General features: G+C 38.1%; 3 protein-coding genes and 1 long non-coding RNA gene across 10 annotated transcripts in view; 2 read left to right on the top strand and 2 right to left on the bottom strand.

Annotated features, from left to right (window-relative positions):
* Positions 1 to 26,789, bottom strand: part of LOC119896965 (C-type lectin domain family 4 member G-like) — a 317,840-nt gene that overhangs the window by 168,233 nt on the left and 122,818 nt on the right. The window lies entirely within an intron of this gene.
* On the top strand, positions 3,652 to 4,593 carry LOC119896989. The gene is made up of 2 exons (XR_005443335.1): positions 3,652 to 4,079; positions 4,379 to 4,593. It is a non-coding gene; the product is annotated as an uncharacterized LOC119896989 (long non-coding RNA).
* LOC119896976 (dynactin subunit 3-like) lies at positions 18,645 to 23,620 on the bottom strand. Its single transcript, XM_038710481.1, has 7 exons — positions 23,448 to 23,620; positions 22,064 to 22,148; positions 21,597 to 21,683; positions 21,222 to 21,305; positions 19,679 to 19,737; positions 19,544 to 19,603; positions 18,645 to 19,328 (listed from the first exon to the last, which is right to left on the bottom strand). Exons 1-7 carry the CDS (start codon positions 23,547 to 23,549, stop codon positions 19,242 to 19,244), a joined length of 564 nt encoding a protein of 187 aa, XP_038566409.1. The 5' UTR covers positions 23,550 to 23,620; the 3' UTR covers positions 18,645 to 19,241.
* On the top strand, positions 23,831 to 25,824 carry LOC119896980 (autophagy protein 5-like). Of its 2 annotated transcripts, none has more exons than XM_038710489.1 (3): positions 23,831 to 23,928; positions 24,352 to 24,531; positions 25,667 to 25,824. In XM_038710489.1, the coding sequence occupies exons 2-3, from the start codon at positions 24,424 to 24,426 to the stop codon at positions 25,796 to 25,798; spliced, it is 240 nt and encodes a 79-aa protein (XP_038566417.1). In that variant the 5' UTR covers positions 23,831 to 23,928; positions 24,352 to 24,423; the 3' UTR covers positions 25,799 to 25,824. The 2 variants fall into 2 exon arrangements, with proteins under 2 accessions (XP_038566417.1, XP_038566418.1); XM_038710490.1 differs by having other exon boundaries at positions 23,844 to 23,928; positions 24,355 to 24,531.

The following is a 26,789-nucleotide window of genomic DNA, read 5'->3' as shown; positions in this document are numbered from 1 at the left end:
GCCGAACAGGGCACAGACGCTGGCGCTGGCCGCGGCTCCGACCTTCACCACGGCCGCCCTGTCCATGACGGTCAGCTACTCCTCCGGCTACCAACCGAACCCCCGCTCCGAGAGCCCAGTCCTGCCTTCTGTCAACAGGCGGCTTCCTACTGGTGCAAACACGCAGCCGAAGATCCTCTATGCTAAACAGGACCAGTCACTCTGGAGAAACTCCACCGTGTGATAGCTGGATGATTGTTTTTTTTTTTTGTTTTTTTGCAATGCCAAAAAATGTGTATTAGGCTATAATAAAAATACCAAAATAATGACATGTTACACGACTTTAGAACCAGACTTTAATTGACAATAAAAAGCTGTGGAATACTTTTAATGATATTATGGGTGGAACCAGTTGATATTGCTAATTATTTTAGTAATTATTTTAAATGTAAAGTAAACAGATTTAGGAATGAAATGGACCAAACAAAAAAAGCAATAACATGAATTAATAACTTCAAAGTTCAAATTTTCTGAAGTTAGCTTCTGTCAGCTATGTGGAAAAAGTGTTATCTGGATGTAAAGACAAACCATCAGGTATCGATAATTTGGATGGGAAACTATTAAAAATAGTAGAAGACTTGATTGCCATTCCTGTTTGCTATGTATTTAACCTGAGTTTTTCTTATTTTCTTTTTCTTCTGTTAGTTCTGTTGAGTGATTTTTTACTGATGAGAGCTGGATTATGTAGTATGTTGTATCGTGTTTGTGTATTGTTGTATTGTTGTATTGTCTTTGCTGTGCTTTGGTGTGTTACTTCCTGTAATTGTGTGGATCCCAGGAACAATAGCTGTTGCTTTGGCTACAGCTAATGTGGATCCTAATAAATGAAATTTGTATGTTACTTAACACATAACACAACACATGGCAGGTAGCAAGACTTTCTGAAAGTATATTCAGACCAAGCTCATATTGGGAGGAGCTCTTTTTGTGTATTCAAAGTTAAAAAAAGAAAAAGGTGAGCACACTATTTTTGCTTCACAAGTTTACCTGTGGCCCATCCTTTGCGACTCTTTTCACTGTAAAGTTTCAGTTTGTACAGGAAATACCAAAACAAAAGTCATTAACAACATAGAAGTGAACCAATGAAAACACAGTCCATTGGGAAACTGGGAGTCATTTACGAAAACTATCAACACATTTTAATCAGAATATTGTGTTAGTGGTTTTAAAACTGTGCATATAGTAGCTTATGAAATTAGAGCACAAGAACATGAAGCACATGAAGCTCTTTGTAAATCTGATGGTACTCCCTGCACAATCTTACACATTGGACATATAATTGCACATGTTCTTCTTTGCTATTCTCCTAAAAATGTCATATCTATATGTAAATATTTATATATTTTTATATTTATTGTTATGCACCGAGTCACAAAAGCAAATTCCATGTCTGTGTAAACCTACTTGGCAATAAAGCTGATTCTGATCCTGATTTCTAATAAAACAACATAAACTTGTTGATTATATAAAAGTGATCGAAAAATTTTAGTGGAGTGAAAAGTAAAAGATTTGCCTCTGAAGTGTAGTGGAGTAGAAGTAATAGTAGCAGAAAATGAAAATACTCAGTAAGCAAGTACAAGTACCTCTAAATTGTAATTAAATAGGCTGCAGATCTTGAATAACTGTACTTGGTAATAATAATAATCCAGAAAAGTTTTTTTATTGTCTGATTCAAGTTCAATTAATTAGAACTTGATTGCAACACTGTTAAATAATCACCATTTTCTGGACTGTTTTCCAGCTGTGACAGCTTCCAGCCTCTACTGGAGACTGAAAAGTCTGCCAGGTCCAAAGAATCTTTTTAAGAGACTATCTTTGTCCGCTAGTTTGTTCTTGGCCTCTGACATCACAAAACTTCCTCCAAATAGCATCAAACTATACAAACAAGCTTTTAATCTAAGTTATTAAGTCACTATGTCAATAAAGAGATGATGGATGAATACAGGAGTGAGAGGGTTCACGAGATTAAAATGATCAACTGTTTCCAAGAAGAGGTAACTGTCAAAATCAAATCAGCTTAATGTTGCATAGGTTTTGCATATTTACCAGTCACTGAGAGGTACGGAACTGCGTCCTCCTTTCCTTTCTCCCATTTTTGTCTCCATAGGAATTTAACAGCATCTTCACAGAAGCTACAAAACCGTTACACCAATCTGAAATATCAACCATAAATGTAATGTTTTGGTGTCTCTTATAATGAAAGACTGAAGGCGTCGTTCAAAATCGGCACTGACATTCAACAATATATTTATTTATTTAATGTTTATTTGTATAGGGACACAGCATGAATCAAACCCATAGCCCTCAGCATTTATAGCCTAACCTTGTTTGCAATCACTCTGATGAACAGCTGATTTCTGACTCCGGAACAACTCCTGTGCAATAATCCAGTAACTCTGTCTGTAATCAACCGCCTGTTAACTGGTTACCACTTATTATTTATTAATCATTCTCTATTTCAGTGCTGTTCATATGATTATACTGTCTGGTTATATTGTCATATTGCATATACATCCTTTGCACTATTCTCCATTGCTTTGTGTACATGTATGTGTACTTGTATATCACATCCACCTTCGACATGTACATAATAATGATAATATTTTACTCTTGCATCCTTTGCACTCTGCTCACTGCACTATTTGTTAATATGTCTATATTGTTTTTTGTCATAGTGTGTATATTTGTGTTGTCTTCACTGTAGCCTGTGTCTGATTTATTTTATTATTGTATGAGTAAGCACATCGTGAGCAATGTACAATCCTGAGTCAAATTCCTCGTATGTGTACACATACCTGGCAATAAAGCTGATTCTAATTCTAATTTTGATTCTGCTTTCCTTTATTCTGAATTGTTTTACTTAATGTTCATGAATTACTCAAAGTGATACGCAATTCCAATGCCACAATTCAGAGGTCTGGAACCACAGTACTCCTTCAAAGTGTATAATTACAACTTGTTTCAAGCTATGTCATCAACCATTTACATGACTTCATTTAGCTGACGCTTTTATCCAAAGCGACTTACAATTGCTATCTATGTCAGAGGTCAACTAGGGGTTATGTGTCTTGCTCAGGCAGGGACACATTGGAAAATACAGCCTAATTTCTTTCATTTGCACAGTGTTATACTTTTAAGTTTTTCAAGACAATGTTGTATACTTTATATTACAATGACCTTTATATCCACAGGTAGTTAACAATAAATGTATTCATCTTTTATCACTGTACTCTGAAAGGGACATTTGCCTTTCAGTTGTTAATATAATGACCTCCATATCAAACAGCATTTAAAACTGAACAGTTAAATGTCTATCATTTATAACCGACCTTTAAAAATTGCATTTGTCTTCATCAGGGTGAGCCTTTGAGCCTGAAGAAGTACAGAAGTCTATAGTCCCTGTTTGTTGTAAAAATGCCTAATAAAGTTCAGTCATAGCTCATATGAGGCTTCAGCAACCCGAAGTCGTCAAATCTAGTGGGTTTCTCCTAAAGTCATTTTATTACCAAAATCCCTCTTTGTGTTTTAGTGTTTCGCTGTAGTGGGGGCACATAACAAAAAAGGGTATTTGGTAATAAAAATACTGTAACTTGCTCACTCATGTTTGCTAAAACCCAGTTTTGAACTAAGCTAGCAGTTCCCTTCGATTGTTACTGCTATTCTAGTCTAAACAAGTCCTGGACCTATTTTGTTAAGGAGCAGACATGCAGGTGTATTTTAGATTTTAAGATTAAAATGGAAATAAGAGCACATTAGCAAGAGCAAGACAGTATTTCTAACGGTTTATTCTCACATCCATGGCAGGCTCGGTAACAATCAGGAGTCTTTCCAACTGTATTTTCGATAAACTGAATATGGCAGAGACACGCTTTAAAGAGAACTACCTTGACGAACTTAAAGACTTCAAAGCTGGATCTGAAGATCAAATAGCTGAAAGAATCAAAGAGAAGCATGGAAAATGTGGAACCTATGGTCCCCGTGCCAATAGCTGTGAACATCTTGCTACCTATGTGCGCTATGGAGTGTCAATTTCACTGCAGGTATGAGGGATATTCTACATGTTCCCGACATGATTGCTACTGCCTGTTCTTTCATCAGATGTGTAGGAACAATAGTAAGGTAATGAGCAGAAGCCACGATTTATCACAATTTAATCATGTGTTCCATTAGCATGATTCCAGTTAACCTAATGATTAATCATCTGTTTAATCTGAATAATTTTAGCAAAAGATTGAACAAAAGAAGGGCTGTCATGAACAAAAATATGTATATAATTGAACAACATGCAGCTTAGTAGTAGGCCAGATGGGACTTACTTTTTTTTATTTTATTTCCACAGCCGGGCCAGAATGTCGCACAATACTGCAAAAATGATGCCAGCCTCAATATTGAAGAAATACGGACGAAAATAGGACCTGGTCCAGAGACAACATGTGATTCTTTGTGTCCAAGGTCCAAAAGGGGTCCCGGTTAACAAGTGTGTTTCCAATCCTGAGGCGGTGGCCTTTCCTCACATGACATGAGGTCTTATTTGAAATAAAAAAAGAGAAAGAACTGTTGGTGTTTTATTGTCTCTGATTGTGACAGGAGTGGCTGTATTCAAGGAAATTCTAACAGCCATTAATGGGACCAGCAATGTCAAACAACTAAGTTGCATACAAAAAATATATAGTATGGTACAAGATTAAATCAACATATATTTAGCAACATTCAGAAGCACTTCACTCACTTTCCCTGCCATTTTTGACACTTTCATCCAAAGTGTGTTGGCATAAAAGAGCAGGTAGGGCTGCAGTGTCTTGCTCATAAACACAAAGTGGGTCTCCACCAGGGCTGCAACTGGTTATTATTATTTTCATTATCGATTAATCTGCCGATTATTTTCTCAATTAACTGATTATCATTTAGTCCATAAAATAAAATAAATAAACACAGCCAATAGTTTATTTTGTCAACTGACTTACTGATTAATTGACCGATTGTGATTTAGGAAAATTCTGTTGGAAAAATTGTGAGCCATACTTTCAAAGTAGTCAAAATGCTGGAAAACATGGGCCTACTTGAAGTAACCTTGCTGATAGTTGTTATGTTAATTTACTTACATTTTTACCATGGTGGTAATTTTATTACAGGTAGAACACTTGCTAAACTACTGTCTCAAATAGCAGAGACTTTGTCAGCAGAAGTTAATTGAACATTATTCAATTAACGTCTGCTGACAAATTGATTAAATTGATGATTGAATGCCGGTAAATAACACATATTTATGAGAGTATGCTGAGTAACACTGGTAAAAACAGGAAGATTGAAAGGAAGATGGACAATATTTGTTGGGCAGGGTAGGAGTGAAGGATGGGAAGTGCCTCAAGCCTCAAGCCTCAAGATGCGGTATATATACTCGATGTAATCAAAAAATAATAATAAGGACTGTTTCCACACATTCACCATCAAGGAATTATGTTGACAGATTCACTGAAAGAGGTGCAGGTGGTGAGATGGGCAGGAAGCTCAGGTGAGGGGAATGAGGCTCCCTCCTGTCTGTGTAATGGGAATGGCTCATCAGTTTGTTTGTGTGTTTGTATGTGTCTATGATCCAAGAGACCTCCATCTGGTTGCTACACATTCAAGAGTAGAAGCTAAAATACTGATACTGAATATCAGAAAGTCTATTTCAAGCAGGCCCATATATATCATTGATGACATATATGCAGTGTGAGTGTTATAAGCGTAGTACTGGGAAATAATATTCCACGAGTTACCAGCATTTTCAACCATCATATATCCAAGCATCCAGCATATACCCAATAAGAAAATATTTAACAGAGGGTCAGAAGGTCATGCCTCGATTTAATGCCAATGTCTGAAGTTTTGTCTGAAGCAACATTTAAAAAAATGTTTATTTACTATAATAGACTTTAGTTTACTGTTTCCAGTTCTATAGGAAAGACAGTTTAAACCAGGGAGTCCCTGACTTTGTCTGTATTTGTAAGAAAAGAACAAGTTAATCTAGTTACTACTTTTATGTGGATATTTAGGCTAAGATCAGAGTCAAGGGGGATACCACAGGTCGGGTGTAATTCAATATTTCAGAAGTTTTTTAGGTTAACTGTTAAATTTTTTAACGTGTACAAATGGAGACCAATTCCAATTTAGTTAGTTATTAAAAAAATGAACCACCACACTATGTAGTAATCTATTACAAAACACGGGGGAGATGTGTCACATAATAGGTTCTGGCTTTTTAATATAAAATGCATCAGTGTTTGCATTTTGTTTTTGAACTGATAAATGAAGACTCTCATGCTGATGATAGTGCTATTATAATGCTATTCCAGCAATCTGGTTCCATGTTGACACTTGAAACTGCGTTTAAAACAATCTTTCTACCAGATTGCTGGAATAGCATTATAATAGCACTATCATCAGCATGAGAGTCTTCATTTATCAGTTCAAAAACACCGATGTAGAAATAGGGAACGAGACGTGAGTTTTCATTTTGCACCGTAGAAGCTAGCGGAAGGCACCACATGGGGGGGTATGAGACGGGAGGCTCCAGGCTGCAGCCATACAGTCTTGGGTTCAGGTGTGAAGAAGTTTTGCAGACTGATGAAGACTTCAATTAGCATGGCACAGGAGATACAGTGTCAGCATACAACATGTAAACACATCAAATGCCAACACCAAATCTGAAGGAGAACATCTTTTGGTCCTTCTTATGTTTTGGTCCTCCCCCTAGTTCCTGTACGTTTCCCTTTTAGGTCATCTTTAGCTGGCCTTAACCTAGAACCTGGAAATTGTAAGTCGCTTTGGATAAAAGGCTCAGCTAAATGAATCAATGTAATGTTTTTCTTTGGGGTGGTGATGGAGCAGTGGATAAGACACACATAAGACACGTTAACCTCAGTGGGGTCGTTATCCAGGGTCATCGATACCGCTGGTTCGTTAGTGTTCCTGGTTGCTGTGACGACAGTCGTTACAGTCGTTAAGACTACCTGTGGCCAAGACTGAACGACCATCGTTGGTATCTTCACCTGAGGCCAAGAGGTTACGTTTGTTGAGTTTCCTGGGAAGTGATGAAAGGACAGCATTGTAAGTGGGGGATAAGTGGTGGCGTAGACCTCCTCCCCTGTTCAATGACGGCTTCTCAACCCGGGTGTAGATGCTTCCTTGACACCTCTTTCAAACCATCCATCTTCTCTGTCTAAAATGTGCACCTGGTGGTCCTCAAACGAGTGTCCTCTGTCCTTCAGATGTAAGTAGACTGCAGAGTCTTGACCTGAGGAGTTGGCCCTTCTGTGTTGAGCCATGCGTTTGTGTAGTGGTTGTTTAGTCTCCCCAATATACAGGTCTGTGCATTCCTCACTGCATTGGACCGCAGACACTAGATTGCTTTTCTTGTGTTTGGGTGTGCGGTCTTTGGGGTGGACCAGCATCTGTCTTAGTGTGTTCTTGGGTTTAAAAAACACAGGGATGTTATGTTTGTTGAAAATCCTCCTGAGTTTCTCTGATACTCCAGACACGTATGGAATCACAGTGTTGTTGCGTTTGTATCCACAGGCTGTAAGTGCCCCCTTCAGGTGTTTCTGTTCCTTCTCTCTGGCTTGGGCGCTTGTTGGTATGTTTTCCGCTCTGTGGTGCAGTGTTCTCATGACCCCTAGCTTGTGCTCCAGTGGGTGGTGTGAATCAAAGAGTAGGTATTGGTCTGTGTGTGTGGGTTTTCTGTAAACACCAATCTGCAGGCTCCTGTCCTCTTCAATGTGTACAGCGCAGTCCAGGAAGGCCAAACTGTTGTGAACATCTTCTCGTGTGAACTTGATGTTACTGTCCACAGAGTTGATGTGTTCTGTGAAGGCTTGCACTTCCTGGCTTTTAATTTTGACCCAGGTGTCGTCCACATATCTGTACCAGTCGCTCAGTGCTTGTCCAGCTTGATTATATTTCTTTTGCTTATCTTTCTTACTGTATATCTTTATCTCCATCTTTCTTACTGTATATCTTTATCTCCATAATATTTCTCTACATATGTTCTATGCACATATTGAAAGCCATTTAGAAGAGTTCCTTCTTGTTTATAGAGAAACAGCAGCAATGTCCAGGCTACTGTATTTTCTGCTTGTTCTGAACTATACATTTACAAAAACATCCTTACTGTACGGTTCATCATGTACTGTTTTATCTCACTTCTATATCTACCTGTTACTCAATTGTAATGACATGATAAAGATGGTGATGAATAATTCCTGTCCTCTATAAAGAAAATGTCACTTCCCTGTTTGTGTTCAAGGCAGCAGCATCTTCTCCTGAGGTACAGGAACAGTCTTCAGAGAATCTGTGAGACATCTTTCTCCACAAAGTAGGTAAACATAAAAAAGGGCACATTTTAACTCCTTTGGGCAAAATAGAGTGTGGCTGCAACTAATGCTTATTTTCATTATCAATTGATGTGCTGATGATTTTTTGGTTTATGTCAACAATTTGCTAAAGCCCAAGGTTCAGATTGCTTTAACTGACTGTGACAGAAAGGCAAGAGCAGTCACCCCACCCGGATGTGAACCCAGGTCTACAGGGTGCCAAACATGCAACTTGACCGCAACGCAGTCACAGCGCATACTCAAACGTAGTGACGGTAGTCCATCACACTGACTAACGGTCCAAAACTTAAAGATGCTGTATAATGTAGGAAAATGAAGAAGTTCACACATTTGAGAAACTAAAACATTCAATGTTCTATGTCACACAGGCTCCACGACGTCCTATTGGTCGGCTATGTGCACAATAAAATTTCAGTGGGCAAGTGCGTGCGTGTGATTGGAGGAGGTGGTACCCATAGAGTCCAATAGATGCTCCGCCTGTGCTTATAGAACTAGGGTTACCATATCATAACCTTCGTTCCTGACAACATCCCATCCATCCATCGTCAACCGCTTATCCTGCGTACAGGGTCGTTGCAGCCAATCCCAGCTGGGATTGGGCGAAAGGTGGGGTACACCTTGGGTCACCAATTAACCTAGTCTGCATGTCTTCGGATGGTGGGAGGAACCCACACAGACACAGGGAGAACATGCAAACTCCACACAGAAGGGCCTGGAACGACCAAGGATCGAACCCACAAAATTCTTGCTGTGAGACGACAGCGCTAACCAGTGCACCACCGCGCACCACCCCTCAAAACATCAACTATGATGCATTTAAAAATGTCATGTCTCAGTTAAAATTTAATCTTATAAGAACATTATTTGAAATGATAAACATCCTCAAAACGTTCTTTGAACATTAGGTGAAAAACTTTCCATTACTAGGCTAACATAATTAGAACTTGTAACATTAAGCAATATTGTGAGTAGGTTCCTGATAACTGGGTAGGGAATTACCAGAAAAATATTTTTTTTTGTCAGGAATAACAATAAAAAACAATAAATAAAACATTCACAGTTCCAAAATAATAGTCTGCAATAAAAGCATTTAAACCTTCCATCTAAGCTGTTGTGACATCTCTTACAGTGCCACTTCAAACTGGCATTTAAAGAGATAATATTTAAATGTTTTTATCTCTCATAACAGAGACATTTGAAAGTTACCTGACCCGCTGGTAAAAGGCATGCTGCACCCTAACCCTAATAACACAGCATCCTCCTTACTGTGAGGTTGCAGGCCATACAGATCAAATGCAAATTAAGGGTCTTTTTTGTACTGTGAGCAGGATGACATTTTGCTTTGCTTTTAGGAGCTGGAAAAAAAGCTTGAACTTACTGCTTACCTCATCTACTCAACAAGTGGTATGTCTTTCCTGTTTCTACTTTTTGTCCTTCCGCAAATAAAAGGTGTCATGTTGTATGTGCCTTCTTCCCTTATCTAGAATATTTTAAAAAATAGTTTCATAAAAGCTTACATGATATGTTGTTATATGTTTAATCCTGCACTGTTGAAAAAATGAAGCACCTGATCATGGTGGCTGTGATCCTTCAAGCTGGTGTTCACAGTAGACATTAAGGGAGTAAGTTAACAAGCTTGTTTTACTTTCATCATTTTATTTATACTAACACTTTATATTCATCATTATTATTTTATAAATACAAAAAAATCATTTTGTTTGTCAGTTTGATTGTGGAGTAAAAGTAATTACTGTATGTAACATGCATCTCACCCATTTTTTATATTTACAGTGCACGTTTGGAGATATAATTCCCTAGGTGTAAAAATTTACCTACGCGCATTTTGCAATTTATGTGGGTGACAAAACATTTCCTGGTAAAAAAGACGGGGAGGACATTAAGTACATGTAACCTACGTCAATTTACACAATTTTCAAGGATACAGTGAAAGCGGCAAGAAAACAAACTAATCAATGCACCTTATATTTACCACAGAACATACAGTATTTACTGAGGGTGATTTTGTCAGGCTTTGCTCAGACTAGATACCTCCACAACTTGGAAAAAATGATTGCACATTTGCACATTTAAACATCAAACAGCTGCGCGAGAAACACTGTTACTGGACTAGCAGGAGTTTAGCATGTACTGAATGTTTTTTAAGTCCAAAACCCACTGTTTTTTGATAGAGGATAGTTGCAAGGAAGAGACCAGTTCTATTTTGGATTGGTTTCAATTCCATAGAGCAAGGAAAGAGAGTGATAAGAGAAATTGTAATGTGAATTTATCCAATACCTTGGTGACCTATTCCCATTAGCCTCAGCTACTTTGTGTTTATTATGTATTTATATGTTGACATTAAACTAAGAAATGACTATGTGAAAACACATCTGCAAAATTCAGCATGTTAGAATTTCATTGTGTGTTATGCTAGCATGCTGATGTTAGCGTTCCGCTTAAAGCATTGCTCAGCCTATCACAACCACTAGTGTGTTTTCTCCAAACTCAATATGACTAACAAGCCTGAGGTGACCAATTACCTCGATGGATACAAGGACATGGAAGGAAAAGTGTACCAGACAGGAAGTGAGGAAAAAATAACTATGAGCAACAACGCAAAGTTTAAGAAATGTGGAATATATTCGCTCCTTAATAACAACTGTGAACACCTTGCTACTTATGTGCGTTTTGGAGTGAAGGTAGCACTGCATGTATGTGGCTGATTCAACAATGGCCATCACCATTTTGCTACCTTGCCTGTTCACAATAGCATGACATGACATTTTCCTAAGGTTAAAAGCATAGATTGTAACATTTTGGTAAATGCACTTGGTGCCCTTGAAGGCAAACAAAAACCAAATATTAAATGAACAAGGATATTACATATATTTTAATGTACCCTTCCTGTAGAGGACACTCAACTTGTTGTTTTAAAGCATTTTAATTATATGTGTTACAAATATCACTGTGATTGTAGCTTTTTTAGGAAGAGTCCTCAGAAGTTCTGGTTTTTCAATACAATGTACATTAATTTTAACACTGCAGGCCTGTCCTTCTTCTTTAAGGCTGTCCTCGGTATGTCTTTAATGTGCTGAAATGATAATGACGCATCTACCCGTCATCAAATTCACACTCAACTTAATCACTTTTTTTTTTATGTGTATAGCTCAACATGACATGACATGGTGAAGGATTATGCATTAATGACAAGCAAATCAATAAAAACATTTACCGCAGAACATTATGAAGCCGTGCCCTGCTGACCGCAAAACCAATGGCTAAGAAGTATTTCATCAATAAACCCTCTCAGGCTGCCTTGATCACTTCTGCTCTTTCCTCATGTGATATGATGTTTTTTTTATTTATTAAAAAAAAAGAGCAAGTGCTGTGGGTGTTTCATTGTCCCTGTTGGTGTAAGAAATGGCTCCCAACTCCCAACATTCAAATGATTCAGATTTCTACATTATATTTTGCTTGTTTAAACCTCCTGATCAACAGAAACAAAAAACACAGCAGCCATCACCACCAAGTATATTACTGATTAACATGCAGCTTACTAGGCCAGATGGAACACAAATCTAGGAGCGCAGTGGCTGAGGAGGAACGTGAGCTTGTATTATGTCATCTTTATTCATGCGTCATTTTGATTGAGAAACGAAATTTAGAAGTAAGTTTAAAATGGAATTTGCACTTGAATTGAAGAACAAATTCAGACACAAGATCTTCTTATGCACATAAATGCAGATGCACATCACGGAATACTGATAAATGTCAACAACAAAACACTGGACACTAGACACTGTTTCATCTTGTCAACACATCCACACTGTACAGTATTTCCCATACAGCAAGAATAACACATAAATGTATGAGTTAAGAGTTTTAGTTCTCTGTTCAAGAACAAACTGTCAACTTTTCTCAATAGCTTTCAATCTAGGAAAATGCAGAGAACACATTTACAGAAAAATGACGGACATAAAGATATACAGTTAAACAAAGATAAAAAGCAAAATATAAGTATACAGGTCAGATTGTTACTCAGTAATAGAGGTCGTGGGAAAGGTAGTAAACTTGCTCTTGGATTTGATTAAATTTCAAAAAAATGTACATAAAACCATTTGTAGTGCAGTTGTCTTAAATGATTTAGACAGTGAAGATGTGTGTTCATGCTGGAAGCAATAAAAAATGCAGAAAATTATATCTTTCAAGAAAAACCTCACATAGAAACATATACAAACATAGAAAAACCTCTCCACAAGTCACAGAGCTATAAAACCATTGCTTAATCAACAGAAAATTTATTTAATATAATTAAATTAAGCAACTGTTTTGATTATTGATTAATTGGTTAAGCAATTTGCCAAGTAAAAATGCTAAGCTTAAGCTAGTTCCGGCTTTAAAAAAATGTTGCTGCATTTCTTTGCTTTATGTGATCATAAATGAATAGTTTTTAACTGTTTAACTAACAACAAGGAACATGAACATGTTTCTTGGGTCGGAAATTGATTGAATGATTGACATTTTTCACCCTACTATAAATTTTCTATCGACCAAATACTTAAGTGATGCATTAAAAAGAATCTGCAGATTAATCAATGTTGAAAATAACATGATTTGTCTCATAAAGCAAAACTCTCAGACATGACATTAGTGTGTCAACACAGGCAAGATCATAATGTACAACACAATTCGGTATTATTCTCTGTCTTATATTCCCAAAGACATACAATAAGATGCCTTGAAACCATTTGTGGGCTTTATGTCAAAGAGGATGTGCCTTTGTGCAAATGCCAACAAAAAACAACTCACCCATCCTGAGTTGTGTTATCCCGCTGATAGCTTAGTCATCAAGAGATAAACAAGATGCAAACTTCTGCTTGGTAGATGACTAGCAGATGCAGTCTCACGGTCCAGATCAACTGCAAATGTTTCAGTCGTGCTAATATAGCGGAAAGTACCCACTTACACACAGTGTACATGTGGTATAGACAGTGAGACTACACAGAGCCACCTTTGTGTAGTAAAAATAAATTGTTAGACTTAAAGTAAGTAGATAAACAAAAGTAAACTATAAAATGTTTTGAAAGAAAGAAAGAATGAAGGCTCTGTCTCTGAAGGGACGGCGTCTGGTGCTATGCTATGGCAACCAGCAGCGCTTGTAGGAGCAGCAGCCGGTAGCTCCTTCAAACTTTTCCGGCTTTATTGCCAAAACATGCGTTACCTCTGACATAAATACAGTCATTGGAAAATGAAGATGAGGTTTTTAAGAGCAGCAGACCACAATAACCAAATAACAGGAGAGAGGACAACAAACACCGGCAGCTGCTGAGCCAATCATCATAAACTTAAGGCTTTAAAACTTCATGCAATAAGAACCAAAGAAAGAAGCTCAGAACACAAAATAACTTAGTAACCTGAGTTTATTAAACATGTTTAGCTCAGCATTGGCCATCTAACATTAGCTTGCTTCTTGCTTTAGCTGCGACCTACTGGAGGTTAATTCCGACTGTTGTTCATTATGAAAAGATGAATGAGTGTTTGCAGTTATGAGCAGCCTGGATCAAACGCAGCAGATGATACAACATTCATTATAACCACGGGAGACTTGAGACTTGACTTGGACTCTAGCTCAAAGACTTGAGACTTGACTTGGACTCTAGCTCAGAGACTTGAGACTTGACTTGGACTCTAGCTCAAAGACTTGAGACTTGACTTGGACTCTAGCTCAGAGACTTGAGACTTGACTTGGACTCTAGCTCAGAGACTTGAGACTTGACTTGGACTCTAGCTCAGAGACTTGAGATTTGACTTGGACTCTAGCTCAAAGACTTGAGACTTGACTTGGACTCTAGCTCAAAGACTTGAGACTTGACTTGGACTCTAGCTCAAAGACTTGAGACTTGACTTGGACTCTAGCTCAAAGACTTGAGACTTGACTTGGACTCTAGCTCAGAGACTTGAGATTTGACTTGGACTCTAGCTCAGAGACTTGAGACTTGACTTGGACTCTAGCTCAGAGACTTGAGACTTGACTTGGACTCTAGCTCAGAGACTTGAGACTTGACTTGGACTCTAGCTCAAAGACTTGAGACTTGACTTGGACTCTAGCTCAGAGACTTGAGACTTGACTTGGACTCTAGCTCAGAGACTTGAGACTTGACTTGGACTCTAGCTCAGAGACTTGAGACTTGACTTGGACTCTAGCTCAGAGACTTGAGACTTGACTTGGACTCTAGCTCAAAGACTTGAGACTTGACTTGGACTCTAGCTCAAAGACTTGAGACTTGACTTGGACTCTACCTCAGAGACTTGAGACTTGACTTGGACTCTAGCTCAGAGACTTGAGACTTGACTTGGACTCTAGCTCAGAGACCTGAGAGCATCTCTGTGTGTGTAGTACGAAGGAACTACAGATCAGAAATGTCAATTACAATTTCCCAGAGTCGAAGTAATGTCTTCATATTCCTTGTTGTCTGACCAACAGATATTCAGTTTACAATAAAATAAGATAAGAAAACGTTTTGCAACAGCAAAGACAAGAGCAGAGATAGATCAGTGTACAAAGTAGAATAAACAAGTGTCAGACACCAGTAAATAAATAAAAAAAAAACAAAGTTACTGTACATTAAATAAGACTAAAGGACTATGCCTTATACAGTCCAGTCTCCTTCAGCATAAATAAATATTGGTAGTATAAAAGTGTTGTAGAAGGGCAATGCAGATAAGTCAGATATAGCAAACTGTATTATACAATAATTGCACATGAATTAGTAAAATTGCACTTATGATAATTGCAATCACATATAACAAAGAAATGTTTAAAGCTTTTTATTGATTGAGCAATCATTTTAGCTCTGTCTTTTTTCTAGCTTCCAGCATGAAAACACATAATTTCAGATAACTAAACTAAATTTAATTTTAAATAAATTTTGAAGGAATCTAATCAGATCTAAGAACAATTTTACTACCTGCACCATGATCCTTGTACTGAGAATATCGGATCTATATAGATAGTTTGTAGCTTACTAATATTTCTTTGGCTTCTCATCTTTGTTGAACTGTATAGCTATATCTCCATAGTATTTCTGTAAATGTGTTATCAACACTGTGTTTATGCTGATGTTAATCACCATTTAGTTGCGCTTCCACAATTGTGCCCATAAGAGCTTATACCTTAACGTCTTCTTCAACTGAAGTTTAAATTCAAGTATTTAACTCACTTCTTTCCCTCTCTGTTTCTCAATCAAAATGACACATAACGATGATGATGAATTATTTCATCTTCTTTTGAACTTCTTAAAATCGTACTGAGATAATATCATACCCCCCATTTTTTTTTTAAATCTTCCTTTTCCTGCATTTTGAAAGACATGTTCAAATAAGGAAATGGTGCCGCTGTGAGGGGTTTGGCCATGGTCTCCCTGTCCTCTATAAAGAAAATGTCACTTCCCTGTCTGTGTTCAAGGCAGCAGCACCTTTCCCTCAGGAACAGCTGGAATCTTCAGAGCATCTGTCAAACATCTTTCTCCACAAAGTAGGCACATGTAATACAATTTAAACTATTTCAGGCAAAATAGAGTATGACTGCAACTAATGATTATTTTCATTATTTATTAATGTGCTGATGATTTCTAGTTTATAAAATGTCAGAAAATAGCGAGAGATAACAATCACAATATCCTAAAGCCCGAGGTTACATCTTCAAATAGATTCTTTTTTAGCTGAGTACTGGTCCAAAATTTAAAGATCCCGTATAATGTAGGAAAATGTGGTGTGTACAGTGGATTTATTTGCTGAAAACATATATATTAAACAAAAAAACATTATATATTATCTAGAATATTATAATATAAAATCTAATGACTGTAGCGAAAGAATAGTTGCAGAATATTTTACATGATATGTTGTTATATGTTCAGCCCTTCACTGCTGGAAGAATGAGGCACCTGATCTTGGTGGCTGTGATCCTTCAGCTGGTGTTCACAGTAGACATTAAGGGAGTAAGTCAATAACATGTTTATTTCGCTTTGATTATTTCATTTATGCTAACACTTTATATATATCATTATTATTTTATAGGCATATTGTTTTGTCAGTTTGATTGTGGAGTAAAAGTAATTACGTGTAGGCTACTTATATTAAGTTAGTAACTTGCATCTCTTCCATTTCTTCTATTCACAGTACGAGTTTGGAGACATAATTCTTTTTCCTAGGTGTAAGGGAAGATTGACCTACGCGCACTTCGCAGTTTATGTGGGTGACAAAGCATTTGATGGTAAAAAGGCAGGGGACAACATCTTTGAACGCATAAGTACGTGTACGCAGTAAGCCAATTTACACATTTTTCAATGTTACAGTGAGACCAATAAGAAAAAACAAAATTTTAATGAAAGCATCTTATCTTTACCACACAGTACATACAGTATATACTGAAGGTACTTTTGTCACGCTTTGCTCATCAGTAGTTACCTCCGGTGTGTATTTATACTTTTGTGACTTGCTGGTGTCTCGAACAGAATTTCCTGTAGCGATTACAATAAACTTCCTAATGTCTCATGTCCACAATTTGGGATAATGATGACACATATCATGCACTAGTTGAGCAAGAAACACTGTTATTGGATTAGCAGTTTAGCATGTGTGTTTATTGCTTGAAAGTCCAGAAAACGTTCCTGTTTGAAGACAGCTGCAAGGAATAGACCTCTTGTGAGTGCAGAAAAATCCCAGTTCTAGTTTGGATACACATAACATTCAGTTCAATTGCGAGAGGAAGGAGAGTGATAAGAGTAATTTAAATTTGAATTTGCCCAGTACTTTGGTGACATTCCCATTAGCCCCAGCTTTACTTTGTGTTGATTGGTCTTTAGTAAATGTTAGCATGTTGAAATGCTTAACTAAGTTAAACATGGGATAACACATCTAACAGCATTTCATGGTGTGCCTGTTAGCAGTCGATGTTTGCATTCAGCTCCAAGCACTACTAAGTCTAGCTCACCAACTGGTGTGGACTTCTAGTCTTGTATTTAACAAGACAGGGTACATTGACTGTAAATGTGGATGTACTCTAACACATTATTTCCTCAGTATAGAAGAGGGTCCTCCAAATTGCGTTTTCTCACAACTCAATCCGGACGACAAGCCTCGGGTGGCCAATTACCTCGATGGATACAAGGACAACAAAGGAAAAGTGTACCAGGCAGGAACTGTGGCAGAAATAACTGCGCGCATCAATGAAATGTGGCAGAAATGTGGAAAGTATGTGCTCATTATGAACAACTGTGAACACCTTGCTACCTATGTGCGTTATGGAGTGAAGCTAGCACTGCAGGTATGTGGCTGATTCAACGATGGTCATCACCATTTTCACTAGCATGACACATTCATGAAGTCCCAAAGCTTAAAATATATTGTAACATTTTGGTAAATACACTTATGCTGTTGAGTTTGTGTCCTTGAAGGTGAATGGCAACCAAACATTATATGAACAAGGACATCACATTGTTTTTTTAATATACCCTTCATGTAGAGGACACTTGACATGTTGTTGTTCCAATGCTTTATATTTATTTGTTTTATTCCAAATATCATTGATTTGAGCTTTTCTGCACCAGACCTCAGATGTTCTGGTTTCTCTATACGATGTACACTGAATTCAACACTGCCGGCTTGTCTGTCTTTTTTAAGGCAGTCATAGTGATGATGATGACAATGTATTCATCTGTCAGCAAAACCTAAATGAACTTTTAATTTTTCTTTTTGAAGTTCAACATGAGTGGTGAAGACATGTGCATGCAAGACAGTCGAATCAGCACACTTCATTTACTGAAATACCTGAGGAACCAAGTGAATGAGAATACTCAGTGCCCCGCAGGCGCCAGCAGCAGTGGCTAAGAAGTCCCTCATCAATCAACCATCTCAGGCTGTCGCGATCACATCTGCTCTTTCCTGATGTGATATGATGTCTTAGTTGAGATTAAAATAATGAGCAAGTGCTGTGGGTGTTTTATTGTGCTTGTTGGTGTAAGAAATGGCTGTACGGTCTCAAGAAATTGAAACATTTCAGCATTGCATGTTCATCAAAACTATTTTGACAAAGTCAAATCAGAAACGTGGCACAACTTATGAAGAGGTCGGAATTTTCATGGTGAATTGCTGGTGAATACATGATGGTAACTTGTTGTCCCACAAGCATTACTTGAAAATGACCCTGTAACCACTAGACCACACACTGGAGAAAGTAGAAAGTAATAATATTTATTGAATTGAAATGAACTGCAGTCATGCTGTATGACACATGAGACATATAAGACATTTTAAAACCAGAATATTGAAAAAACACTAAGTTAATTTAAGTGTTTACAAATCCAGAGGGAAAATCTAAAGCCTTGAAGAGGATGTGTCTGTGAGTTAGAGTGAGCGAGAGAGAGTGAATGAGTGATGAACAGGGAAACAACTGTGACAGGCTTGCAGTAAAGAAGCACTGCTGGGATGTGTTAAAAGTTGAGTAACTATGCAAGATAAAAAGCATAATTGTCTGAAAATAAATAACAGCAGCTTCCTTCAGACTGAATAAGACAGAGTGTGATAATTTGCCTGGGTTGGATACTTTTCTAAAACAAAACAATTCACGTAGAATGAAGCAAGTAGGGTGTCAAAGTTAAGCCGCCGGATTCTGATGACAAATTGATAAGCAGTTTACAACAAAACAGTGTAATGTTGTGATCCTTTCTCACACTTATGTTCATGAACCACTCTGCTCCAAAGCCCCCACCACAATGCAACCTTCCTCCTCATAACCATCCTATTCAGAAATGTGCATGTTGACAGAAGCTACTCCACTGGCCGAATGCCTTTGGCCTCCTCCAGCTTCCTCAGGGTCTCGTCCCACTGGGTGAACTGCTTGGACAGCAGGAACATCTGTCAATCACAGGTCAGAGGTGAGTGGGTGGAGCTTCATCCCAGCAGTAGTTTATGTAATTAAGATGTCAGTGAGACAACCAGACAAAAACTGAGAAGCAACCTTAATTTCTCCCTGATTTGCCACGGTGGCTGATCAAAAACATCAGCAGTCTATAAGTTTACCGGACAAATTAAAAATTGATTCTGTAAGAACTTATGTATTCTTAATATACCATTTTGTTGTATTCCTCAAAAAGCTTCTTCACTTCCAGGGACTGAGCCTCAGTTTGGTCCTGTCAAAGAGACAAACATGAAACAGTTAACAGATAAAACCTAATGAGAGAGAGAGAGAGAAATAGGGGCATTACCTGCTCTTTGATGTGGATCTGTGACAGGCGCTGCAGCTTGGTGGCGTGTTCTGGTACATCTGTGGAGAACAGAAACACACAACTAACTGAGAAGGTAAACATACAGTACTGAAACGTTTCCCCTCTATTGATCCAGTAGCTGTACAAAACCATGGACAAACACTACATCACTACATTAATTTCTCTCTAAGGCATGACAAAATGTTGTTTCCATGTTTACAGCATAATCCTGGTTGAACACTGCCAGATGCACCAGAAGTATAACAGGGACTATAACCTGCAGTCACTAACTAACTAGAATTACCACTGACTGGTTGTATGCCTCCGCCAACAAGTCAAGTTGAGGTTTACATCCATGTTTGTACAAAGTCATGTTATATATGTAGTGAATAGTTTATAGGAATTGAAGAAAAAGGCATAAAGTGCATGACTAAATAGATGTTATTCTATATTGATGATCCGTATGTATGATTCCAGTGAATATACATTGTTGAACTGATTAATGAAGGATTAGCATAGCTTGGCTAAACAGGTCAACATGTTTTGATTACTATGTAAAGATGGATTCTTATAGTGTATAACTACACAAAATATAGTGCTTATGGTTTCTCCTGGCATTTTTACATGTGAGCTGTAGGTGAAACTAACTTACTTACTGGATTATGTTTGCTTAAGTGAAAGGCAGAATGGGCTTGTGTTTGAAATTTTGAATTGCACAATTCATTCTTACATTAAAGATAAAAACCTATTTTGAGGTCACAATTACCTTTGAGTCAAAGGTGTCACCAAACTTACAGTTTGTCGGCCAAACAGTTCTTGAGTTGTAGCCAAAGTTGTTTTTTGAGGTCACAGTGACCTTGACTTTTGGCCACCAAATTATGACCAATTCAGCCTTGTGTCCAAGTGGACGTTGGTGCTGAATTTGAAGAAAGAAAGATTTTTAACTTCCTTATTCTAGTCTGACCCAGAGGAAGCAGGATGTGGGCATAAGCCTGCCATTGGCTGACTTTTTCAGTCAGAAGTGTCCTCCATTTCAGCAATCTGTGTGTTACTGTTTTGCAAGGGCACAGTCGCTGCATCCTGCACTTAGCGACGCCCAAGACAATTGTGATTGGTTTAAAAATACAAACAAGCCAGAGCGTTGTTCCCCTATACCAGAAGGACAGTGGGTTCAGCCACACCTTTCTCCGGTGCCACAACAAAGTATGGAGGTCTGGCTCCATGAGACAAACCAAGTTCTAATCAGTTCATCCTGGAGTCCAAGTGGAAGTTTGCCAAATTTGAAGAAATTCTCACAAGGCGTTCCTGAGATACTGTGCTCCTGAGAATCCAGCAGATCAACACATAATTTGATAGATTTAGTTAAAATAAAAACAACAAAAAAAACAACAAAAAAACCCGAGCCAACCTGTATAAAAGGTCCAAACAAATTAAGGCGAAATCAATTCTTTACTTTTTTGGTCTTTACTTTGCTGTCAGGGGTAAAATCACAGAGGAGATGTTGCTTTGTCCTGGATTGTTTTGAGGTCCTGGTGAAACTCACCTCTGATGTAAGTGCTGTCCAGCAGCGGCTGCAAGTTGCTGACCTGCTCCAGCATAGAAGCCTGCTCCAGCAGGAAGTCCTCCTCTGTGCAGACAAACACAACATCATCACAGAGAGTTCGGAATGAGATGCAGGTTGTTTAGTCTTCTTTAATACAACATTTCTTGTTTGTGACAAACAAACTTACATATTACACAATATACCATATAGATCGTTACATATATAGCATTAAACATTAGAAGCATAAATACTATTTTGATTAATATACAATAAATAATCAATAAAAGCCTAAATTAAATAAACTCATAGATTTTTAAATTTTACTGCTTACTCATTTTTTATTTGATTCATGTTTCAGTGCCCTCCGGTTCTTACCAGCGAGAATGAACTCCAGCTTCATGGCATCAGGTACAGTGATGTGGTCAGTAAATTGGGGGTCCAGGTACTTCAGCAGGTCCTCAACTGCACCACAACACCAATAAATATGATCAAAGACTCACCAAACTGTCTAAAATATGATTACAGAAACATTCGTGCAAGCAGTGTGGATATTTAGAACTTTAGACCTGCACTTTGCCGCACTTTTGTTATCTTATGCCAGCAATATGATCACTGTTCAGTGGCACCCTGAATGACATACTGTCTATGTGTAATTTTTTTCAACATGGGGCCTCAGCAGCCTAATTGTTAAGACCGCAACGTCCACAGTTCGACTCCCGGCCAGGGGCCCAATGTTGCACATCAAACACCTCCCTCTTCCCATATTTCCTGTCTATTTCTACACTGACAATCAAATAAAGGAAATGCAAGAAAAAACTGATACGACACAGCGTGTGACTCACTCTTCTTATGCAGGATCTTTACTCGTTCTCTTTTGTTGGCTGTATTAGTCAGACCTGCCTGAATCCTGGCCAAAGACTCAGCACACTGCAGGACAAAGGACAGTGATTAGATTTAATGGTCGTGATCAACAAGGGTATGGGAAAGTCATTACAATTTATTGAATGAAAATGTATGAGCCTTTTTGTTTTGCAATACGTAGCAATATACCCAATGCAGTACAACAACACAAAATCTCAAGTTCAAGTGTAGCAGTGAAATAGTCTTTTTAATTTGTGTGCTTCCCCGATTTGCTCTGTGTCAGGCCCTTGAAAACTGGAGATTTATTAACCTTGAAGGAACATGAGAATTTCCAATATGCAGGCAAAACAAGGCCATTTGCCTAGAGTTTCAATACTTTAATACAATGCAATACTGTAAACAAACTTAAAAACACTTCTTGAGCAGGACATTTAAGAACAGGCACTTTCTCCACCCCTACAAATACAACATCTAACGAGAAACAAATCCACTTCAATGCTGGCTTTGTAAGTGTTGTGTTCGTCGCATCATGTGATGCTCTGGTGAGATGCCCCATTGAGTGATCTTACAATGTTCTTAGCCAGTATGTACACTTTTTTAAGAATATATCTGACTAATATTAAAAACATATCCCAGAATTTAAGATTGCTAAATGTCTTTTCTTAATGTCCTGGAAACCAGCAGTATTAAACACCTTAAGGGACTTACACTTGCTTGAGATAGGCTCTGCTTTTACTTTTATTGAGGGCCTCTCCCTGCTTGGCCATACATCCATCCTAATTATTTTTTTAATTATAGTTTTCTCTCCAATTATTCACTTAATCCTTCTATCTATAATTTTAAAAAGTAATGAAAATGTCCATTACAAGTTCCCACAGAGTGGCATCTTCAAATTGCAGTCCATAATCCAACAATATTCAATGTAGTATAAAACAGGTCTGAAACTCTTTTGAAAGACTAACTTACTTACAGAAACAGTACTACACAGCATTTTTCTAATTTGTATTAACTAATCCAGTTTGAGTGCCGTTTATACATTTGAGGCTTTTGCGTTGTTGATTACATTCAAGCAAAGTCCTTCTGCTTCAAGTCAAGGATAGACTAAAACATAAAAAAAATACAGTTAAAGCCTTCTAACTGACAGCTAGCTAACCATCTAAATAGCTAGCAGCTGTTTAGCGAGGAGATAAATACACTACAGCTGTTATTGTATTACACTGTAGTGAACAGTTGTCAGAATTTCTAATAAATAAACGTGCATAAAATAAAAAGGGAGTGGCGTCCACTCATTCCCACTGACAGAGCTAATGTTAGCTTTGCTCGGCTAACACAACAGTTATAGGACAGACATTATTCTGGGCCAACCTTGACGGGTTTTCCACTTTTGTTTCTTCTCTCGCCGTATATATGACTCTCCAGCGCCTGAACACGCATTTCCAAGTTATCTGTATCCGATTGTTTATCCATTCTTGAAGCTACTAATGGACACAACAGAACACAAACAGCCCCGTAACAGACAAGCGGCGTCGCATAGTGATGACGCGCTCGCCATAGGCTTACAAATAAGTTAATTTTTTTAAACCAACATACTTTTTGTGTAAGACATGAGGTAAATGAACAAAAAATGTTCCTTAAATTCATAGATTTAAAAAAGTTTCGAAACATAGCTAGGTTAAATATGTTTCTTGTCGCTATTTGCAGTAACGGGCCTTGTCGCTAGGGGTCGCGGTTTTGCGGTGAAAGGTTTTTTTTTTTCAGCTGTTTTCCGGTGACAGCCGGGGGAATGACAACAGAGGCAGTCACGGCCCTTCTTCCATTTAAGCACACTGCAAAACATCGACAAAAAGTAAGGTTTTCTCACATATCATTGCCTCTTCTTTGCACACAAATAATATATGCGTGTGGACAACAACAACAGTATCCAGGAAACAAGCACATTGGTTTATTGTAAACAATACTTTGGTGTGTTTCCACTAGCTAAGTTAGCTTACCTAGCACCCAAGCTAACGTCAGTTTCTGCATTACATCTGCGTAGTCTGACTGGCTTAGAGTTAGTTTGGTAAGTCTAGCAGGTCTTCCACTGGACTATAACTTATTAATTATTCCCTTTACAAACAAATAAAGACATATCTCGCATACCTAAAGCTGAATTACTTTAGCCAAGGTGGTACTAGCTTATTTGCACTGCCTACTTCATTGTGATTTTGAGGGTTGTGTTGCTAAAAGTTTAATGAGTGCTTGCTTGTCTGCTCTTCTGTGATGTTGACAGCAGGGAGCTGTCTGCCATTAGATTTCGGAGGTTTGGGGAATTCATTCTTTATGTGCCTCTGGGAGCAGCAGCATGGCAGATGACAAGGACGTGTTGAGAGACGTTTGGTTCGGCCGGATCCCCACCTGCTTCACTTTGAACCAGGATGAGGTTACTGAGAGAGAGGCAGAGCCCTACTACGTAAGTGCAGTTACTCTCTAAACACTAAGAGACTCACCTCCATGCTTCCTATATGCCCTCCTTTCAGCCCACAGCTCTGTATTTGACATCAGTTTGTAAGAAAGAATACAGAGACATACATTTACTCATTTAGCTGACACTTTTATCCAAAGCTACTTACTATATACGCTCACTGACCACTTTATTAGGTACACCTTGCTAGTACTGGTTGGACCCCCTTTTGCTGTCAGAACTGCATTAATTCTTCATGGCATACTTTCAACAAGGTGTTAGAAACATTCCTCAGAGACTTTGGTCCATGATAGCATCACGCAGTTGCTGCAGATCTGCAGTTTCTGAAATACCAGCCCGTTTGGTACCAACAACCATGCCACGTTCAAAGCCACTTAAATCCCCTTTCTTCCCCATTCTGATGCTCGGTTTGAACTTTAACAAGTTGTCTAATACACAAAAGGCATGTGTCTTATCCACCCACCATACCAGATGACTTCATGTTTAGAAAAACACAAACTGCTGTACCCTGGGTTTACAGTTAAACATTATTCCTACTTAGAAAATATAATAGCAATGTTATTAGCTATGCACACTTTACGTATGTGAGTCAGGTAGCAGCTCATAGTAATTAGGGGCCGGATTAGAAAGAGGCTTTGCACCAAACGCATGCTGGCCCACAAAATACCCCTTTCAGCTTAAAATCTCAAAACATGCTTTAAAATTATTTACGGTATAAAGAAGATTCTTGAGAGTGGTGTATTTTAGTGCATTCAAAGGTATTGGCATAGAGATTAAAGCACATAGCTCTGGTGTTCACACTGTTGCTGATATGCACCTCAGAAATGTGAAATGCATGTCCAAGGCTACAAACCTACCACGTGGAGACTTGAAAAACTTGGTCAGCCTGTTTTGTCTTATTGTGGTGGAGATGGTTGATAGTGAAGACCACACGGAGCAAGCTGAAGAAAGTCTCCTCAATTCACTCATCTTCAATAAACACATCTAGCCACTTCCACGGCAAATCCGGGGCTTGCAGCTCTCTACCACTGTGACTGAAAGGATGTAATCACTTTGCCCTTTAATGAGTGTCAGTAGTCTCTTCTGTGTAATAATTAATAGAGCTTCTCTTCCTCTCTCCCAGCTGCTGTTACCCAGGGTAAGCTACCTGACTCTGGTTACAGACAAGGTGAAGAAACACTTCCACAAGGTGATGAGGGCGGAGGACGTGGAGGAGATGTGGTTTGAGTATGAAGGGACGCCACTGAAATGGTGAGAGAACGATCGTTACATGAACTGATTTAAGTAGTTCTAGTGGTGGGAATGCGTGAGGGCATTCTGAGTTGGTACACTGGTAGATTTTTTTTTACCTTGTGTCTACTCATATCATATTGTTTTGCTGCCCGTATGTGAAATAAGTTGTATGTTATGGTGAGTAATTAAGTGTATTTTGATATCAGTCTCACTTATTTCTTATAATGAATTAAGGATTTTCCTGATTGCTCTTTTAGAAATTCCCTCCAATAAATGCTTTTGAGCTCACATAGCACACCGCTCCCACCTTATAAATCTGGACAATCTCACCAACAAGTGCTATCGGCAGGAAACGGGGTCAGTGTTGTGTGATGTATTTGGTGTCAGCTTGAAGCAAGTTAACATGCTGCAGGCACAAAGTTCAGCCACAAGGTGTCAGTATTGCATCACAGATGATGAAAAGCCTGGCGTACAGTAGCTCAAAGTTCTTCCAGTAAAACACTGAATGTAACACATCAGTGTTTATAGTCATCTAATTATTTGTTATCATGTAAAAATATCCATATATTTTCTGGTTTTGGCTTTTCAAAAAAACCTTTTGCTGCTTTTCTTTTGTCATTGTAAATTGCAAATTCATTGTATGTAATACATTTAGATTTTTTGACAGATGTAACAACTGAATGACATTACTTTAGGGTCTGGTAACCTGTAATGGTAGTGCGTCATTAGTTTTGACATTTTATAAATTACAGATGACCATTATAATATCTTGGTTTTTAAAAAATAAATACACTCATCTGATTTGAGGCTGTGATAAAGAACACAGGAAGTGAACTGGAAACTGCCCCCTGAAGTTCACACACTCCATCCAGAAAAAGCTGGACTCAACAACACCAGAAGACAACAAAAAAAACAGTTCTGTTTGCTGGCTCTTTGAACCACATTTTAAGTTACACTTAACACACAAAAAGAACTTTTAAAACACTGGTTAATAAATGTGTGAAGACACACGC

Source organism: Micropterus salmoides, unplaced genomic scaffold (genome assembly GCF_014851395.1).
Source record: "Micropterus salmoides isolate LMB-PRFRI ecotype aquatic unplaced genomic scaffold, ASM1485139v1 Ms_hic_scaffold_11, whole genome shotgun sequence".
NCBI classification, from domain to species: Eukaryota; Metazoa; Chordata; class Actinopteri; order Centrarchiformes; family Centrarchidae; genus Micropterus; species Micropterus salmoides.
This window is presented reverse-complemented; position numbering and strand designations above follow the sequence as displayed.